This window comes from Hyaena hyaena, unplaced genomic scaffold (assembly GCF_003009895.1).
Source record: "Hyaena hyaena isolate Hyena2069 unplaced genomic scaffold, ASM300989v1 scaffold_138, whole genome shotgun sequence".
Taxonomy (NCBI): Eukaryota; Metazoa; Chordata; class Mammalia; order Carnivora; family Hyaenidae; genus Hyaena; species Hyaena hyaena.
The window spans coordinates 1,204,897-1,227,187 of record NW_024080770.1 but is presented as its reverse complement, the minus strand read 5'-3'; the positions used below and the strand labels follow the sequence as shown (position 1 = coordinate 1,227,187).

The following is a 22,291-nucleotide window of genomic DNA, read 5'->3' as shown; positions in this document are numbered from 1 at the left end:
CTTACAGCAACTCTATGGTTAACTTTCTGAGGAACTGTCAAAATGTTTTCCAAAACAGCTGTATCATTTTCATAATTCCACAGGAATGTAGTAGGGTTGTAATCTTTGTCATCACTTGTTATTGTCTATCTTTTTCATTTGAACCAATGTTTTTAAAGGGACATAAGGAAAATAAAGTTAAACACTAATAATATTTGACTATGCTATAATTTCTCTTCAATGATTTACAGAAATCTAAAAGTATACATTTCCTTACCTACCTCAAATACTGCCTGAAAAATAAACAGAAAACAAACAAAATAATTCCATTAGAGACTATAAAAATTCCACTTTGCAGCCTGAAAAAGAGACAATAAAAGCTATATGTATTACCAAGGCAAACTGTTTGAACTGTTCCCCTCTAAGGCAAAAGCCCTTTCTAACAAAGGAAACCATAAACATATCTCAAAGCCAGCAAAAATAAATCATGAAAACTTTAGGACCTACCAAGTAAGGAGTATCTCCCAGAATTGATTTAATGCCAAGCACTGGTCTTATAATGTCTATGAAACTTTGTCTTCACTTTCAAAAATTAAAGGCTCAGAACTACAAACAACAAACAAGATTTAAACACATGCTGAGAAACTTCCCTCTCGGATTTCCTTTTAGTGGCTACACTGTCTTCACAATTTATTAATAAGAGCAACCAAAAGTAAGTATCTTGTATGTATCTAATAGCCTGTTAGGTTCATGTGAGCAGGATTTCACTAAATTACTCTCTAAGGTGGGTACAAGTCCTCTTTCTTTTCCCACCAAAACTCCTCCAATTCTACCCTCACAGATAACTAAGTATGTTTGGGTTGGCATCCTTGCTGACCTCTTTCTACAAAAATAAAAAATACGAAAAGATTTTTAAGGACATATATTTATATATAAATTTCAAATATAATATTCTTCTGTATATTGTGATATCTAAATTTTATATATCAGGAAATTTAGTTTGCCAAAGGACTCAGACCATAAGGGGCATAGCTAAGATCCAAACTCAGTATATTTTCACTTTTTCAATTTTTACTTTGAGAAAAGTAGAAAGTATGGATGTGCACAAGCCAGGGAGGGGCAGAAAGAAAGGGAGAGAAAGAATCCCAAGTAGCCTATGAGCTGTCAGTGCAGAGCCCAATGTGGAGCTTGAACCCACAAACTGTGAGACCATGACCTTGCATGACTTGAGCCGAAACCAAGAATCAGATGCTTAACCAACTAAGCCACCCAGGTGCCCTTCAAGCTCAGTATTATTTTTAGAATGAGTGGGTATTTATTATGAGCTGAATGGTGGCCATCAAAAAGCTATGTCCTAATCCCTGGAATCTGTGAATGTTACATTAATTGGAAAAAGAGTCTTGGCAAATGGAATTAAGTTCAGGATCTTGAGAGGAGATCATCCTGGATTATCTCAGTGCCCTAAATCCAATGACACAGAGGACACAGAAAAGGCGGCGATGAGAACACAGGCAGAGATTGGAGTGATATGGCCACACGGGAAGTCAGTAAGCAACCACTAGAAGGTAAAAAATACCCAAGAGCCTCTGTAAGGAGTGTGGCCCTCTGACACCTGAGGTCAGACTTCCATTCTCCAGAACTGTGAGAAAATAAATTTCTGTTGTTTCAAAGCACCTAGTTTGTGGTAATTCGTTATAGCAAGCTCAGAAAACTAACAGGATGTAAACTGATTTTAAAGTGTCATTATCAGGGCGCCTGGGTGGCTTAGTCGGTTAAGCGTCCGACATTTGCTTAGGTCATGATCTCGCGGTTCGTGTGTTCGAGCCCCGTGTCGGGCTCTGTGCTGACTGCCAGCTCAGAGCCTGGAGCCTGTTTCAGTCTGTGACTCCCTCTCTCTCTGACCCTCCCCTGCTAACGCTGTCTCTCTCTCTCTCCTAGAAATAAATAAAACATTAAAAAAAAAAAGTTTAAAGTGTCATTATCAATCCACAGATGTTATATATTTGAAATGTTTAAACCAAAAACAATCATTGCAAATTTGTCACTCAGGCTGTCTTCTTTCGCATTAGCGTGAGAGCCTTTAAGCTGTAAACCATCATTGGTACATGACTTCAGCAGTAACCAACTGCTTCTCCTTGCTATCTAACATAGAAAGTGTCCCAGGCAATCTTGCATATTTTTGTTTTCCCCAACATGGATCAGCCACTTCTCTAAGGACCACTGATATCTTTTAAACAGGAAATGGTATTAAAAGGCCATGTGCTGCACAGGAGGGAGTGCTCACTTGCTACAGGGTTACCACAGGTTCTAGGACTTTAATGGTTAGAACAAGAAAGGTCTTGGGGTGCCTGGGTGGTTCAGTCGGTTGAGCGTCAGACTTCGGCTCAGGTCATGATCTCACAGTTCGTGAGTTAGAGCCCCCCATCAGGCTGTGTGCTGACAGCTCAGAGTCTGGAACCTTGCTTCTGATTCTGTGTCTCCCTCTCTCTGCCTGTCCCTTGCTCATGCTCTGCCTCTGTCTCTCACAAAAAAACAAAATAAACATTAAAAAAAATTTTAAAAGAAAGAAGAAAGGTCTTTTTTAATTTTTATTTATTAACTCTTAATGTTTATTTATTTTTGAGAAAGGAAGACAGTGCAAGTGGGGGAGGGGCAGAGAGAGAGGGAGACAGAATCTGAAGCAGGCTCCAGGCTCTGAGCTATCGGCATAGAGCCCGACACAGGGCTTGAAATCACAGGCTGTGAGATCATGACCTCAGCTGAAGTCAGCCACTTAACCGACTGAGCCACCCAGTCTCCTTGAAAGGTCTTTTCTTAAGAAGGAGAAAAATTCGGGGCGCCTGGGTGGCTTAGTTGGTTGAGCGTCCGACTTTCACTTAGGTCATGATCTCGCGGTTCATGGGTTCGAGCCCCGCATCGGGCTCTGTGCTGACTGCCAGCTCAGAGCCTGGAGCCTGTTTCAGTCTGTGACTTCCTCTCTCTGACCCTCCCCTGCTCACGCTGTCTCTCTCTCTCTCTCCTAGAAATAAATAAAACATTAAAAAAAAAAGGAGGAGGAGAAAAATTCATGCATAGATACCAAATTTGAATTTTAGATTATAGGACTGTCACTTAACTTTTCTGGTTTTATAATTCGATCACTTCTCTTCTTCCCTGGTAACCCTGGTTCCTGATAACATTACTGTAATTATTAATTTGCTTTTGTAATATAGATCTAGCTTTAAAGAAACTGTACAATATAATTACTAAAAATAAGACCACTCAAATACAGTATAAGCTTTCTTTGTGGCTGGTCTCCTACATATCCAAAACAACTTACTTATGTCATTATGCCAGATAACATATACTTGAGTTTGCTTTGTTTCATATTTCCAGAAAGTACATTTTAAAAACCTGTTTTAATGATGTAAAGCGATAAAACAAATTACTTCTATATAAGTCTAGCTCCCTCCCCAATCTACACTACTTTATTACTTCTCTTCCCCTTTGGGAAATCGTTTATATTAATTGTATCCTTCTATTGTTGTTTTACTGTATTTTTGTTTTGGTGAAAACATAGTGTATATATTTTGATATTTTTACTACTTTCTTTAAGCAAAAAAATCATGTACTGTAAGCTGTTCAAAATCTTTATTTTTTTTAAATTTAATTAATATATCCTGTGGAACATTCTAGAAGAGAATACAAAGATCTTCCACATTCCTTTTAATAGCTGCACTGAATTTCATTGTATAGATGTACCATAATGTCTTCAACTAGACTTTGGTGAGTATGTCCATTCTTTCTAGTCTTTTGTTCTTATTACTACAACATCTTAACCAGTGGTTTGTAAGGCATCATACCAAGGACAACATCATCAGTGCCAAAAAATCTGTTAGGAATGCAAATTGCTAGATCCCCGCCTACATCTGCCTACATCTACTGAATCAGAAACTTTGAAGGTGGGGCCCAGGAATCTGTGTCATAATAAGCTCCATGTGATTGAGAACCATTTAGTCTTAAGCTATGCTATTTTGTTGACAGTGCCTAAGGACGGACTCTTAGAGGTGGGTTTGCTAAGTCAATGAATAAAAACATATGCTTCCAGAAACAACAGTTTAAGAAGTTTTATTATTCTGAGGTTTTAAAAGGAGTTCACCCATGTTTTCTCCTTTTAGTACTTGGTTTCATGTTTTATACTGTATCTCTCATCTGTTTGAAATTTATCCTGGAATATGAAAAATGAACCCACTTTCATCTTTTTAGAAATTCAGTTTTCTAACACCTTTCAACATTTCTTACAAAGGTCATGCTCAGAGTTGATTTGTTGTAGTTATTTTGAATGTGTCCCCTTTTTCCATATATGGAAAGTTGCCAATATTAATTTTACTTATACCCTGCTACTCAATTAAATTCCCTTTTTTATCAGACTTTATCTCCACTGATTCTTTTGTCAGATTCATAACTGTATGTATCATCTACACAGAGATGCAGTTTGCCCCCCTTTTTTGTTGCTCACTGTTCCAACAGCTTTCTCTTGCTTACTTGTGCTGAAATATAAGAACTGAGATGCTGGGTACTTTGTTCTTGACTTCTTCTACCTAAGAGCAGGCCACTGGTGTTTCCCCATTAAGATACTGGTTTTTTTTAATAAGTTATTATGTTAAAATAGTATCCATCAAGTCTCAATTTTATTGAGTATTGAATTTACACAAAGGCTTTTACAGCAAATACAGAGATGTTAAGATTTTCCATATTAGCTCTATTAATATGATAAATAATGGATTTCCCATTAATGAATCGTACTTACAACCTAAAACCCCATTTGTTTAGGATATATAGGTTTTTTGGTTTTGTTTTTTTTTAAGTTTTATTTATTTATTTTAAGAGAGAGAGCATGCCCACACAGCCAGTGTGGAGCCTGATGCTGGACTTGAACCCACGAATCATGAGATCACAACTCGAGCTGAAACCAAGAGTCGGACACTTAACCGACTGAGCCACCCAGACGCCCCAGGAGCTATAATTTTTTTAATGTTATGGCCAGATTCTGTACTTTAACCTTTAAGATTTTCCCTCAATATTCACAAGACAGCTCTGTACTTTCTGGAAAGAGTTAAAATTTTACTTCCAAAAAGAATCTGGATGATCTTTTTTTCCTGCACTGGAATAGTTTTAAAAACATTGGGATTGTTTGATCTTTAAAACATACACTCTTCAAATACTAAATTTCCCCTGAAAAACCATTTAAGTATGTGTTTTTTTGAAGGGGAGCTCTTCTATATCCCCCTTGTATGAAAATTTATTGTTTAGATTCTCTGTCTCTATTTGGTTCAGTTTTTATGCATTTTATTTTCCTACAAAATCATCTCACTTCATCTGAGTTCTTAAAGCATTGTGAAGAACCCTTGTGGTTTTAAATTTTCGTTTTGATATTTACTTCAACCTGAATTTGTAGATGTATGTCTCCCCCCACCCAAAAAAAAGGTCAGTAAAGCTTGTCTCTTGATTTATTTTGAAACTGTTTCTATCATTGTTCCCTTTACAAATTCAGTAATTTCCATTTTTGTTCAGCTTTATATTGCTTTATTTTGTTACTGTTTTTTTGTTTGTTTGTTTGTTCTAGCTTTCTTGGTTGTATGTATATCATCATTATTTACTGATAAGAGGCATTCAATGCCCTGATTTGTTTCCTGATAACTGCTTTGGCTGTAACTCACCCAGATGCCCCTACATGAACTGATTTCTGAATGTTAAACCAGCCTTGCACACTTGGGATAAATCCTATCTGGTGGTGCTGTATAATTCTTTTTATAAATCATTGGATTCAACTTGCTAATTATTCTACTGACGATTTTTGCATCCATATTCATTAAAGACATTGGTCTGTAGTTTTCTTCTATCTAGTTTTTGTATTAGGGTAATGCTGGACTCACAGAATGCATCTGGAAGTATTCCCTCTGCTTCTATCCTCTAAAAGAGACTGGACAGAATTGGTATAATTTCTTCCTTAGATGTATGGTAGAATTTCATTAGGGAATCAAAGTGAGCCTGGTGTTTTCTGTTCTACAAGGTAATTAATTAATAATTTGATTTCTTTAACAGGCACAGGCCTGTATAGACCGTCTATTTCTTCTTGTGGGAATACTGACAGGTTATGTCTTTCAAGAAACTGATTGATTTCATCTAGGTTATCAAATCTGTGAGTAGAGAACTGTTCACAGTATCCCTTTATTATCCTTTTAAGTCCATGGGATCTTTAGCGATGGCCTCTCATTTCTGATATTCATAATTAGTGTTCTTAGCTTTATTGATCTTTTCAAAGAATCAGCTTTTGGTTTCATTGATATTTTTCCTACTAATATTCAGTTTCCAATTTCACTGACTTCTGCTCTAATTCTTACTATTTCTTTTCTTCTGCTTAGATTTAATTTGGATTTTATTTGCTCTTCTTTTTCTGCACTCCTAAAGTAGAGGCACATATTACTTTGAGATCTTTTTTTTTTTTTTTGAGATCTTTGAGATCTTTCTTCTTTTCTAAATTAAATTTCCCTCTAACCCTTGCTTTCTTCACTGCATACCATGAATTATGATACACTGTGCTTTCATTCTCATTCAGTTCAAAATATTTAAAAATTTCTCTTGAGTTTTCTTCTTTGACCCACATGGATCCAAAAGTGTGTTGCTGGGGCGCCTGGGTGGCTTAGTCGGTTAAGCGTCCGACTTTCGCTTAGGTCATGATCTCGCGGTTCGTGGGTTCGAGCCCCGCATCGGGCTCTGTGCTGACTGCCAGCTCAGAGCCTGGAGCCTGTTTCAGAGTCTGTGACTCCCTCTCTCTCTGACCCTCCCCTGCTCGCGCTGTCTCTCTCACTCTCTCTGCTAGAAATAAATAAAAAATTAAAAAAAAAAATTAAAAAAAAAAGTGTTGTTTTGTTTTTTTTTTAAGTTTTTTTTATTTATTTAAGTAATCTCTACATCCCACTGGGGCCCAAACTCATCACCCCAAGGATCAAGAGTTGCATGCCCCTCCAACTGAGCCAGCCAGGTGCCCCTCTATTACTGATTCCTAGTTTAAGTCCATTGTGGTCTGAGAGCAGACATTATATCATTCCCATTCCTTTAAATTTGTTAAGGTGTGTTTTATGGATCACAAAAAACTATCTTCATGTCAGTCAGAGAGGCAATTTTCTTAAGGATGTACTAGATGATATTAAAATTGAAAAACTGTATTCATCAAAAGAAACTTTTCAGAGAGTTAAAGACTGGCCACAAAGGAGAAGTTACTTACAAGATACATATTCAATTAGGGAATATATGCATAACTAAGGAAAAGATGACCTATGAAAAATTGAAAACACTGGAAAAGGCACTGCATAAAAAAGGATATCCAAATGATTAATAATGAAAAGGAGTCCAATTCTGTTGGCCATCATGAAAATAGAACTTAAAACCATAGGGACACTATTACACAGTAACAACGTCTAAAATTTAAGACTGACAATTAGTGAGCATGTGAAATATTAGCTGAACTCTCATTCATTACTGGTAGGGCCATAAATTGGTACAAGCACCTTGGAAAACTGTCTGGCAGTACACACTACACTTAATTCTGCTCCCAAGTACATACCCAAAAGAAATGAGGAGGAAAAAAACAAAAGACATATACAAAAGTATTCACAATAAAGTTAATAAAATAGGCAAAAACTAGAAATGACCTAATGTTCATCAATGGTAGAAAAGATAAATACATTGAGGTACTAGGAAATATTTATAAAATAGAATACTCTTCAGTTTTAAGAATCTGATGCATAGGAGGAGTCGGTTAAGCATCTGACTCAATTTCAGCTCAGGTCATGATCTCACAGTTCATGAGATCCAGCTCCATGCTGGGCTCTGCGCTGATAGCAAGGAGCCTGCTTGGGATTCTCTCTCTCCCTCTCTCTTTGACCCTACTCCCCTCCAAAATAAACAAACAATGAAAGAGGAAAAAAAATTTAATAAAAATACTTAAAAATTTTTAAAAGGAAGTTGTTGAATATCCACAAGAATTTGGATGAAATCTTATGAGAGCACAGCGAGGGCTACTGCGGTGATGGCAATGTTTTGTTCTTTGATCTGAATGTTGGTTCATGGTGCTGTTCCATTTGTGAAAATTCAACAAGCTGTATACTTATGATACATGTACTTCTTTGAATATATAATCAAAAATTTTAAAAGAGGCAAAACTAATATATACTGACACAAGCCTGGGCAGAAGCTACTTTCTGCGCAGTGGCTAGAGATGGCGAAGTGCCTCTGCAGTGCTAGTGAGGGATCATTACAGTTAACTATTTACTTTTGGAGGTGCAGTTATTTTCCACTCTAGATTCAATATAAGGGCAGGGGAACAAGATCATTTTATATTTTTCCTTCTTCCTTGTTAAAGAAAAATAGCATTCCCAACAGTTTCTGAGGTTGACAAATCATCTAAACCACTGCTGTTTAAATGTGGTCCAGCTAAACCACTGCCATTCAAATACAGTGCAAAGACTGGTCTGCTACAAGAGAAATAACAAAAGTGAAAATGCGCATTTAGATACTTTCATAGAAATCTGACACTGCTGGGCCATTTTTATTGTATTTTATGTAAGTATCAGTGCACAAAGGATAGAGGAGGGGGGGAAAGAATGGTCCTTTATGATGAAAAGCTTGAGAATGAACCAGCTAGCTAGGGAAGGGAGGAGGCAAGCCAGGGGGTGTGCAGGAAGGGCTTGGGAATCCCACATAATTACAAAATATGGAACCAAGATTTCCTAGGGCTGCATCCTAAAAGATAAAGATATTAAGAATAGGACACTGTTTGGAAAATACACAAGGCTGCATTTTAACTTCATCAAGCCCCTGTTTATAACCTTTTTTAAAAAATGAATTACATTTATTTCTTGGTAGATAGTATGTGTGCTTGCACATAAGATTTTTCAGTGCACAAATTCATATGCAAGACACATTATATTTCTTTAGTTCTCAAACCAGTATCAAGTAGTTGGAAATGAAACCTCTGTTACGGTTTTTTGCTTTCTCTCCATTCCAACATTTTCTGGGTTTCATAGGTCCCCACTGGTTAAATGCTGGAACACCAGCATGTTGGCCCACAGGTCCCACAAGGCCTGAGACAAGTTTATAATCCTATCTTATAAAGTGGTACTTAGAGAAAAATAATCCCTCACACAACTGTACTCCCAGTTATACTTTTAACTTCAAATAAAACCAACTAATGTCACCAATTAATTTCATCCTGCATTAAGGAAATCTACTACTCAAAACAAATGATTTTCAACAGTAAAATGGAAATAAATTCTTTTAACCTATATGTTAGTGAACAGAAATGAATTAAACTAACGTAAATGTAAAGTCCGTTTTTAGGAAACGGGTTTGAGCAATGGAATGTAGAGCAAGGCAACCTCTTGGCTGAATAAGGACATCAGGCCGCCCCATCTCCAAATATCCATAGGTAGTAACTGACCAGTGGGAGCTTACAACTAGGCACAAGTTACCAAAAAAGGGAAAATTCCTTACGTTCCCCCATATGTCCTCACCTTCCCCCATTAAAAATGCCACCCTCACCCCCACTGCCTCAAGGCAGACAGCCTGCCTGCTGCTCCCTTGTTATGTATTCAGTAAACTCCTATCTCCTCGGTTCTGCTTCAGATGAATTCTTTCACTGCCTACTGCCCCACATTTGGGGACCCCCATCCAATAGGAAGAGACATCACAATAAACACTACTAAGGAGAAAAACAAGTCAAAGCTAATATATTTAACTAGCTGGAATTTAAATAAAAACTTGAAACAAAAAATTAATAAAACAGAAAAAATAAGCGGAACCTGGGTGCTTCAGTTGGTTAAGAGTCTAACTCTTGATTTCAGATCAGGTCATGATCTCTTGGTTCGTGGGTCTGAGCCCCACACTGAGCTCTGGCACTGTCAGCGAGGAGCCTGCTTGGGATTCTCTGTCCCCTCTTCCTTGCTCACACTCATATGCATGGGCGTACACACACGTGTGCACTGTCTCTCAAAAATAAACTTTATTAAAAAAAAAGAAATAAAAAATTTTTAAAAAGCTAGTATATTAACTCAGATCTTAAAATGTACAAGAGGATGAGACCAACAGCAAATGGTCTATAAACAAAACTTTTGTTCCTCTTGATATATGGCTATGAACATTTGAGTCAGCAGGGTTGCTATTCTCTGGTCCAGAATACCACACTTCTTAACTCTCCTAAGAATTAAGACCTCTTTATGGGGGTGGCTGGGTCCCTCAGTCAGTCAAGTGTCGGACTTTGGCTCAGGTCATGATCTTGTGGTTCGTGGGTTGGAACACTGCATCAGGCTCTCTCTTGTCAAAACGGAACACTCTTCTGATCCTCTGTCCCCTTCTCTCTCTGCCCTTCCCCTACTTGTACTCTCTCTCAAAAATAAGTAAACATTAAAAAACATTATTTTATGCATACCAATACCCTATAAATAACAGAACCATCAGTGCTATAAATAGCACTAAATATTAAGTCCAATCCCTACTTCCTTCCCATTCTTTCTTTACACAAATCCCCTCTTCCAACTCAAACTTTGCTCATCATATGGCTTCCTGAAAACACTACATATGCTGCTACCTTCTTGCCTTTATATATGTTTTCTTTCCATAATACATCCTGTCTGCCTCCGAAGTTATACTTCCAGTGGAAGGAAGTATATTAAAATATTCTAGGGGTGCCTGGGCGACTCAGTCAGTTAAGCATCCGACTCTTATGCTTCGGTTCATAAGTCTGAGTTCCTGGTTGGACTCTGCACTTACAGCTGCAGACCTTGCTTGGGATTCTCTCCCTCTCTCTGCCCCTCTCCTGCTCACTATCTCTCTCTCTCAAAATAAAAAAAATAAAAAACATTTAAAAAAATATTCTATAGCTCACACAATACTTATTAACCCAGGTAAAGTTAACTACTCCCTTCTCTAATGCTGTCATAACATGACACAGATAAACACATGTTATTTATTAAACTTGTTTGCTAATTGTCTGCTTCTTTTTCTATCCCTCTAAATATAGATGGGGCCCACACCTTATTCAAACTGGTTTCCCAAATACCTGGCAAACAGTATATATGTACTGGAGAATAAATGAGTATGGCAAGCAGTTTAAATAGAGATAATACTTTGATTTTGTAAATAAACTAATCACCTAAACAATACTTCCCAAGGTTATATCCCGACCTATTGGTACTCCAATGTGGACTGCTCAACAGCTTAAAGGCACTCTTATTTAGAGAACATACTCAGTATCCGATCAGAAACAAAATTGTTTGCTTTCATATAAATACAAAGATATAATATTAATAAATTCTGATAAAAAGATCAGCAGTTATTTGATTTTTAAAACCCAGCAACCTAGTAATGAGTTTTTAAGCTTAAGATTATTTTCAGATAAATATTTAAAATAAATTTTAGAACTTGAGGCTATGTAAAACCCTGTTTTATATAGTCACATAGTTTGCAGTTGCTGGAGAATTGGTACTACCCATTGTGTATGTGTTCAGAAGGTACTACTTTTCAGATATATTACATCATTGAGAATTTTCCATTTCAATGGATGATCATTATAATGAACAAGATCAAAAGGATACAGACTATCCACACTAGATGCCTTTGAATTAAAGGCCTTAGTAAATAATCCCTATTTTCTTTTTTCCTCTAGACATTCAATGGGCCCCTGCGAAGTATTAGAAATACTATCAGAGGGGTGCCTGGGTGGCTCAGTCAGTTAAGCATCTGACTTTGGCTCAGGTCATGATCGTATGATTTATGGGTTCAAGCCCTGCGTTGGGCTCTGCACTGACAGCTCAGAGCCTGGAGCCTGCTTGGATTCTGTGTCCCTGCCTCCCTCTGCCCCTCCCCCACTCACACTTTATCTTTCTCTCTCAAAAATAAATAAATGTTAAAAAAAATCTTTCTTAAAGAAATACTATCAGAAATAGTGAAGCCATAACATTACAATTGAAGCTTAGCTTACTATAGTTAAAGGATTAATAGCTGAAAGACTGATAACTGAAGTATCCAAAACTGTTTTAATCTTCATAAACAGTAACCCTTCTCTTAAGGGAGAATTTTTTTTTCACAATAGTATTTTTGAGGAATTTCATTTCTAGAAGTTAACAGACTTAACTTGTACCTTCTTCCTACACCAAGTACAGTCTCCTTCAAACTGGCAGGGTGTGGCTACTAATTACTATTTGAACCATCCCCTAATCAGAGATGGAGAGGCCATACCCGAACACCTTTCCTTGCTTCTGGGTACCCCACCTATCCAAGTCCTAACAGTGGAGTCATCCTTAATATATGCGAGAGCTAAAACCTCTGACTCAGCTGCCAACCACACAAGAAAGAGAACATCTCTCTCAAAGATCTCTCTCCACATAAGTTAACTTTGCCCAAAGGAGTTTTTCTCCACAGTATGCTTTTTAAAGGAGACATTTCTATACATAATCATCCTCATTTAGTAAACTTACATATATAAATGATGTTACAGGGCAGGCAAGTCTTTGGTATTTTAAATACCTCCAAACATAGTATTTATCAAATTTCTGATTTAAAAGTAGTTCTGAATAAGCAATGAGATGAACATTAGGCCACGCCCCTAGAAAGAACCTGTAATTCCTTGTAAGTAAAAAGGTATATTTTACGTAATTAATTTTTCATTTAAGACATTTTAAATGCAGGCCAAATGTTAACAAAACTTTTCTCTATCAGAAGATAAAAATAATACTTCTATATTTGCTTCATGCTGTAATATTTATATTTTATTTTGGGGAAAAGGCAGAGACTTTGCTTAGCTATGATCCTACAAAAAAAGCAACAAAAAAAGTTGACTTTAATCATTTTTTTCTGGATTTATTCCACCTTACCTTGGCATGGAATTCCACAAAGCTCTTCTCTGAACATTGTTTCCTGTCTGACAATTAGGAACCAAAACTATAAACTTCTAAGTTCTTCCACTTTACATGGAAATCAATAAGCTAGTGTTAATATTGGACTGAATTTCAAAGCTCTGTTCTCTGTCCCTATTTGGCTGAAAGGTATACTATTATCAAGAAAGGTTCTATCGATCTTCAACTAGAAGTATCAGTTTTGCTGTCAGAGCTCTTTATTTTTGTACATAAAAGGAAGTGGGTTTTGATACTATCTCGGTGTTCTTCCTGTCTTACAATGCATTTGAAATAAAGTGATGTCAGATTGAGAGTAAAAGCCCTAAATAAGAAAACGGAATAGGCACAATTACTTTGCTTTACCTTTATTAATAACCGTAACTGATTTAGAAGTGCTGTGCGGCACACTGCTACTAGCACTCTAACTACAAGTTGTCCACGTGCATTTGCACTGGACTACCAAAAACATGACCACCTTATATAATATATAGCTAAAACTGTACCTAACTATGCCATATGCCATATGTATGACCCACGAATGAGAGAAGCACATTCTATGAGAAACGAAATCATTCTTCATCACTGGTAGCTGAGTGATGAGTAAACATGAATTCCACATGACATCATGTGCCCCTCTAATCTTTAGCTTCCAAACACCAACTAGCCCATTCTACTCTTAGTTTACTAGACTACCTATAATGAGAAAAGAGCTCTATAAAACATCTCATCTTAATCTAAACTGAGGATAAATATTCAATAACGTGACAATTTCTAGAAAATTTATGAATACAAAGGGAGTTCAATAACAATTTATCAAGATCACAATTCTGAATTTGCTACTACTTTCCTATTAAATGTCTTCTATTATGCCTAGTACAAGGTTATGCTATTTTAAATCTATTAACCTATTAACAACGGAATTATATTGCTATTTCTTAGACCTTCCTTTATCACGATACATTCATCTTAATTTCTTAGGAGATGGGCTTTACCAAACATGGAACAGCCACTACTCACAACAGCTACTGCGGCATATGTGACTATTGAAAACTAGAGACCTCCAAGATGATTTTGTTCCCAAATTCACTAGTCTGGCCTACTCTGCTATTGATTTCCCTGTTTCCAGCCACATCTAGAAATTATGAATCTTGCTAACTGCTTCTCTGGCTTAATGACTTGGCTTGGTTCCTAATCTTAGAATTTCCAAACTTAAAAGTTTTTTGTTTTTATTTTTTAAAGTTTTAACTGGGGACAAACAAGAGATATAGACTCCTTAACTTTGGGCTCCACCCTTCCAAAGAAAGATCCTTAGTGGGATCTAAGGAATGTAAGGCCTCTGGGGCGCCTGGGTGGCTTAGTCGGTTAAGCGTCCGACTTTCGCTTAGGTCATGATCTCGCTGTTCGTGTGTTCGAGCCCCGCGTCGGGTTCTGTGCTGACTGCCAGCTCTGAGCCTGGAGCCTGTTTCAGAGTCTGTGACTCTCTCTCTCTCTGACCCTCCCCTGCTCACGCTGTCTCTCTCTCCTAGAAATAAATAAAACATTTAAAAAAAAAAAAAAAATTTAAGGAATGTAAGGCCTCTGACCACACCCCCTTTCACTATTGACAGGGTTTATTTTAAAATATATATATATCAATAACAATAAGCACAGGTTACTAGCTTTATCTTGACTTTATTCCATTTGTTCTAATATCTGAGATCTAGGTTGCTCTCTTAAGTGGTTCTGATCTTAAATGTGCCCAAACTGCATGTGTAGTAGCTTTTCCAGAGGACGTGAATGATGCCACTCTATCTCAGTTCCCTCCAGAAGAAGCACATGCATGAATGCAGGGATGGTAATGAATCAGACTGTTTTTCTGATACAGTTCCATGTCAATGGTTCCAAAGCACCTAAAATTGGTTACTGAATCAAGTATTCCCATCAATATAACTCTAGCTCCTAGATCCAAAGAGAGCTCACCTATAACACAAATCTAAGAGGATACCCAAGCTAGGGAAACTTTTGGACGTCTATTTTGTTCTGGAATATCACTCTGTAAAGGTGCAAACAATTTTCCCTCTTTAAGAAGACTCTGACAAGAAGATAATCAGCAAGAATAGGTAATAAAATGCATCCTTAAGTGGAAAATCCATCTCAGAGAAGCTGTAGCAACAAAGACATTATTCCCTAAAAAAAGTTTTTTTGGGTAAGCTATGAAGCAGACACCAAGCAGGGGAGAGCAAAGACTATCAGACTAAATTTAGTCTTTGCTAGCAGAAATGAAAAGCATTCTTTTCCTAGTAAGCATATGGCTGTTGGAGCAATAAATGCTCAAATTTATGAAGAGATGATTAAAGAGGCAAATAAAATAAGAACATTCTTTAAAAAAAAAAAAAAAAAGACTATGGATGACCAAGAACTGAAAATGAACCCAGGTAAAACCTAGAGCTATGTTGTCCAACTGATAGCCACTAGCCACACGCGGCTATTTAAGTTAAAAAAAGAATAAAAAATTCATTTCCCGAACTGCCATATTTGAAGTACTCCACAGATACATGAGATACATGTAGCTACCGGTGTTGGGTTGGACCTCATCGACACAGAACATTTCCGTCACTGCAAGAAATTCTATCGGATGGTACCCATCTAAATGAGAAGGGAAAGAGATGTACTGTCTTGAGGTGTGAAAAAAAAAGGAGCTAACAAGGACATTTGTCCTAGAGCATTCAACACTTTACTGAGAGATCAGGTGGATTTACCTTTCCTTTTCCACCTGCTCTTTTTTCCCTCCTTGTTGCTGCCACCATCACTGCTGCTGCTGCTGTTCTCAGAACTCTGGGAATCTGACTGACCATCACTGCTTTCTTCTGAACCTTCTGATAGCTCTTTCACCCCATCCGGCACATCTTTCTGAAAATGTAGGCATCCAATTAGGATTAATCATTACCATTTCAGCAAATAAGAATTAAATTTCTGATATGCATTGTTTGCAACTTAACTGTGCTGATTAATTTTTAGTATTATAGGATTCAGTAGCAGAACCAGCAATATTTTCTGAATTCCTGTCATCTCTCTTCTTTGGGTCAATTTAGCTAATGTTTCCATCTACATCCAAAGATAAAAATTATACATGACAGTCATATGCAAGCACAACACATAGGCTCAAATATACAAAAACTGGGCACATATAAGTCCAAGTAATGAGGAAATGTTCAGAATAAAATAAGTTATATAATAAAAATTTTATAAAGGGTAGATATATTCATCATCCACATATATATACACATTATTTGCAAGTATGTACCATTATGTCTTATGCATTCAGTTGAGTCTGGTTAGGAACAAATACTATATATCTATTTTTTTAATTTTTAAGTAATCTCTTAACATGGGGCTTGAACTTACAAAACCACGATCAACAATCACATGTTCTACCAGCATGCACTGCCAACTGAGCCAGCCAGGCACCGCAAAAGGAATGATTTTTTAAAAAACTCAAACGAATCTTTGGTTTCTATGTTGGATAGTGAGACTGCTAATCAGAAGGGATAAGCTGTGTCAGCACAGTATATGAGAGATGTAACAGTACAGTTGCAAGATTAAGAACTAGGAAATAAAAACTTTCCGGGTTTGTGGCTTTATCTTCTAATTACGCAGCTTTGGTCAAAGTCTTAACCTCGTATGCCTCAGTTTACCTGTCTATAACATGAGAATAGTACCTACCTTAAGATTATTCTGAAATTAAGGGAGTTAAATATAAAGTGCTTAAAATAGTACCTGGCATATAACAAGAACTTAGTAAGTATTAACTACTATATATGTATATAGTATATAAAAATATACACATATAAATAAACATTAATTAACATTATTTCTAAGGTATGAAACTATGGATGGTTCTTTTATCCTCTCAATATATTTTTTATTTTCCCATGTAATTCATTTTTATAATCATATAAAAAATAATTCTGACATATAAGAAAAAACCCTCCTACCTACAACTGGCACTCAGGATATTATAGCCAAGACAATAACCTCTGATCTAGTAAGGAACTGATACTTCCCACCTATGTTTATATCCTACTGCCATTTCTCTCTAAGTCATTTCTTATGTTATATATTTTCTTATACTACACACCCCATAATTTTGTACTCTTTCCTTCAAAATGCAGAACAACTTTTACAGTTAGTTTCCAGCCAGACCTCCTGACCTGTACATTCAACAAGTATTTTAAGTACAAACATAATACTTCTTAAACTTAAACCTGTGACCCTTTCAGGATCAACTGGTCAACTGTGTATGCCCCAAATCTCAGAATCATTTCACCTCATCATTACTGACTCCATATAGTATACATTGTATTTCTCTAATGTCCCTTGCCTCTATCTCTTATACCACTCTCATAGTTCAAGCCAATTGCCTCTCGCAAACAGTGCCTGCCTTACCCTTAAATCTATCCTACTTGAATTATCCTAACACAGATATGATCATGCTATTTTCCTGAAAAACATCTGCCATCTCCTCAGCTATCTCTCTTTTTCCCTGTCAAACTGCTAAGTCAGGTCTTCAAAAGCCTCTAAAGTTCAATCTTTACCTAATGTTAACCCCACCCCCACTCCTTACCACACTAGCCCACACACAGATTACAGTAACCACTCCAATTTACTCTATTTTCAAATCCATTCTGAATCCATCTGAATCTGTGCCTTTGCTTAACCTATTTCCTTATCCTTGGGAGGCCCCTCCTCCCATTACTTATCTGCCAAATTCAACTCAAATTTTACAAGTTAAAACAAAAACTTTCTAGATCCTTTTATTCAAAATTAATCTTTATTTCTCTACATGATCATGATGCCTTATAGTACAGTACTTTATATCACAGTACATTTTGTCAGTATGTAATTACTTTAATAACTATGTGAGAGTCAAGAGATCAGCACCCAGTTTCTCCTTTATAATCTCCACAGTGCTCAGCATAGAGTAGGCATTTAATTAATGTTATTAAGAATATGGAAGGTCTAGAACTAAAACTTAAAAAAACACAAAAAGCTCCCCGTGGGAGTAGAGCCCCTAATCACAGGAAGTTTAACAAAGTGTATAAAAAAGGAGGTTTTATAGGTAAATTAGAACACTCTAATGTTAGTGGACTACACAAAACCACTGAGCATAGTGATGACTACAGCTGAAAGCTAAAAAGAGGTGACAGCATCCCACATACACATGGATAACAGTCAGTGCGTGCAAAGCACTAATTCTCCTTCTGCTGACAATTTCCTTTGGCACACAACCCCTTTCCTGAATTCATCTGGCAGAGGGCTTACCCTCAGCCTGGAGTCCACTTCAAATCCTCTGTCCTCCTCTCTCTATCTCTCCCTTGCTCACACTTTCCCAAAAATAAGTAAACACTAAAAAAAAAAAAAAAAAAAAAAAAGTGATCATGAACTTATGTACAGCCAAACAGAAGCCTCAATGTGTTCATTATTCAAGTATGACATGAGCCAAACCAAACCAATTAAGTCAAATCAGAACTAACAGGAGGGCTCCCACTTCAGACCCAAGGCTCTTTTCTCTCCAGATTTACAGCCTGCAGATTTGCAAATGGGTGGACAGAAAAGTCATGTATAATAGGAGAGAGCCTGCCTGAGAATGAAGCCACAAGGACACAGACAATCCCTGATGACATCATTTGAGCTCCTGGATCTAGGCTGAGTGTCCTTAGAATTTACAGTTCTATAATAAACTCTCTGTTTTAACCAAACTCACTTGAATTGGTTTTCCTGTTTGTCACTGAAGAGACCTCAGTGTCAGAATTAGAAATCAGCCAAGACTATTATGGTAAAAAGAACAAAGACTCAGTCAGGAATTCAGTGAGATCTGGGTCCATATTCCAGTTCTTATACTACCTGGTCAACACTAAGTAAGAACTTTGGCTTTCTCTACTACAGAAAAAAAAGAACTGCAGCTCTGACTTGTAATGGAGAATAAAATCACAAAGCAATAGAAAGCATCAAGACTGTACATTCCAAGGGAGCACTCATTATTCAAATGTTGTGAGGCCCTTTATAAAGTCACTGGAAGTCATTTTCAGTTCATCCTTTCAAGATAGCATTATAATAAACAATCAAAAATAAAATTACTTCTCTGGTCTACCTACGGATTAGTAAAACAACTGTGCAGGATACAGAGTTGAACGTTATTACCTCTTCCTGAAAACAAGCTCTTCAAGAACAGAATTCTGTCTCTGTGATGCAAGTATCATTTAGATGTAGTCACTTCCTATTTTTACTTTTTAAATGATGCCTTAACAAAAATATTTACCTTCAAAGTATATACGCCCATTCTACCTGGAACCTTATAGAAGATGCCCTCTTCACCTCGGGAGTTTGTGTGCAACATTGCATTCAGGCATGCAAGAGGGGAAGTCCCACTGCAAAGGAAAAAAAAAAAAAAAAAGAACAAGAGGAACACAATGATTAGTTTCGGTCTCTGTGTATCTACATAAAACTGACTTATGATAAAACTAACTGATCAACATCAATTCATATAAACGCATTTTATAAACTATAAAAAGTCTATCAACCTACAGAAAGAATGCCCTGGAGAAACAGAAAATTCATCCCCATGTATCTAAAGAAAAACTGATTCTTTATTTTTCTTAATCCTGATCCAGTATCAAACATCAAGAAAACATGTATCTCACAGGGGTATTACAAATATATTTTGTAAATAGTGTAATTCACTTACAAATTTTGTCAATTTACACCTCAATAAAGCTGAAATAAAATGAAATTTTAAAAAGATGGGTGCCTGGATGGCTCAGTTGGTTAAAGTCTGACTTTGGCTCAGGTCATGATCTTATGGTTCTTGAGTTCAAGCCCCACATGGGGCTCTGTATTGACAGTGAAGCGCCTGGAGCCTGCTTCAGAGTCTGTGTCTCTCCCTCTCTCTGTTCCTCCCCCACTCACGCTGTCTCTCTCTCTCTCTCAAAAATAAACATTAAAAAGTTTATAGAAAGAAAAAAAAAAGATTCTCCTTCATCTAGCAGAAGCTTTCACAAGCTTTACATCTCCAGAAGTAAAACAAGGCAGGGGAAAACACAAATACAGATTCCAATAAACAATATTAATCTTCTTAATACATATAAATCTCCATGCACACTGATGAAAGACTGAATCTGAGGTATGAAAGAACACATTTCTATGGTCTCTTATATTTTTATATTTTTTACTGATAGAACTGACATATATTATTCATATTACATTAGTTTCAAGTGTACAACATAGTGATGCCATATATATATATGCCATACATATACATATATCATGCAATGGTCTTGTACTTAGATCTATTACGAGATCACGTAAAGAGGTAAAGTAGGCTTTAGAATATTTTTTTAATTTTTTAATGTTTTTTATTTATTTCTGAGAGAGAGAGACAGTGTGAGCAGGGGAGGGTCAGAGAGAGAGGGAGACACAGAATCCAAAACAGGCTCCAGGGTCTGAGCTAGCTGTCAGCACAGAGCACAATGCGGGGCTCAAACCCCCGAACCGTGAGATCATGACCTGAGCCGAAGTCAGACGCTTAACCAACTAAGCCAAGCCAAGCTTAACCAACCAAGCCCCAAGAATATATACCTTCTATGTAGCACATTGGTTAACTGTTTACTAATTTCAATATAAACTTACCAAACCTCTAGAATTTTAGGTATATAATAGATTAGCCGTAAAAAATATAATACTTTCCGTTATCACGTTTCATTTCCTTTTTGTACTTATCTAACATAATAGCAATATAATAGAAAATGTGTGGCATCCTTACTTAAAAAAATTTTTTTTCTCCTAATATCTGACTTTATTTGTACATTTCCAGCTATTCTCCCTCTTAATTCTCTGCTGATACCACTCAAAACCCCAAATAAGAAGAGGCTGCTAGGTATCTTGGGTACACCTAATGAGCTGTCTGTCGGGGGAGCAGGACCATGGGCCCACTGTCTTCTGGTAGTTGTGAAAGTGTTCAGGGTCAAAAACTGGAAAGAAGATGGAGGGCAACCAAGAAAATTAAAAAAAAATTTTTTTTCCTGAAGAAAGTGTTGAGACTCTGCAGGTTGATTTTCATAGTTATGTTTATATAATTTGGAATTTCCATCTTAACAACACATATACTGTAGGGAACCTGGGTGGCTCAGTTAACTAAATATACAACTCTTGATCTCGGAGTACAAGTCCCACATTGGAGCCTACTTAAAACACACACACACACACACACACACACACACACACACACACACACTGCGATTCAGTCCGAATCCCAAAGTTTATATATATAAGAAATTTCTGGGCAGGGCACCTGGGTGGCTTAGTCGGTTAAGCGTCCAACTATTGATTTTGGCTAAGGTCATGATCTCACAGTTTGTGGGTTTAAGCTCCAAGTCGGGCTCTGCACTGACACCCTCTGGAACCTGCTTAGGATTCTCTCTCCTTTTCTTTCTAACCCTCCCCTACTCGTGCTCACGCTCGCTCTCTCACTCAAAAAAAATAAACTTAAAAGCATCTATCTATTCCCTCTTCTGAGACAATACCTAAAATTTCCCATGAAACATTATTCCTCTCCCACTCTCACACATGTGGTTGAGACTGATTTGATCACATGTGCATCACAGGTGTAAATTCAAACGGTTAAACCATGCTTCCCAAGCAGTGTTTCTGTGTGCACCCCCACCCCCCACCCCCACAGAGACAGATTCAGGAACAGACATATGACTTGATCAGGGGCAACAATCCTAGGAGCTATTTACTTGGGCATTTAAGAAAAGAAACTTGTTCTGCACAGAAGCTTCAGAAAGAAACTCTTTCTCATCCCCTTAGCACTAAGAGGAAGTGATGCCTAAAACATTCAATCATGTGACCAAGAGGAACATATCTGGATTGGGGGTAAACACACAAGACAGACAAAGGAAGGGTTGGATAAGGATTATAAAGAAAAATACAACACCCAAAAAGGCACTGAACTGAAGAAAGAAAACAAAAGGAAAACAGCAATAATTTTAGCAATGTTACTTTTGCCGTTCTATCAGTCCTTGCCTTAAGCTACTCCTACCTTTGGAACTGCTGAGGTTTTAGGTCAAAAGCAACCAAAAGAGTTGTAAATAAAATAGTGTATGTAAAGTAGTGCTGGCCTAGCATGTTAGCTCTCACAGTACATGCAAAACATTCCAAATGGATTAAAGGGCAAATTGTAAAAAGTAGCAGGTTATTAAAAAAAAATAGTATAGGGGCACCTGGGTGGCTTAGTCGGTTAAGCGTCCGACTTTCGCTTGGGTCATGATCTCGCGGTTTGTGGGTTCGAGCCCCGCGTCGGGCTCTGTGCTGGCTGCCAGCTCAGAGCCTGGAGCCTATTTCAG

At 37.2% G+C, this 22,291-nt stretch overlaps 1 protein-coding gene across 1 annotated transcript in view; it reads right to left on the bottom strand.

The window, feature by feature from the left end:
* ASXL2 (ASXL transcriptional regulator 2) overlaps positions 1-22,291 on the bottom strand; it is a 128,515-nt gene that overhangs the window by 36,513 nt on the left and 69,711 nt on the right. The window contains exons 4-5 of the mRNA XM_039238273.1: positions 19,210-19,318; positions 15,650-15,800 (exon numbers count right to left, since the gene is read on the bottom strand). Coding sequence (XP_039094204.1) covers positions 15,650-15,800; positions 19,210-19,318 — 260 coding nt within the window. The remainder of the gene's footprint in view (positions 1-15,649; positions 15,801-19,209; positions 19,319-22,291) is intronic.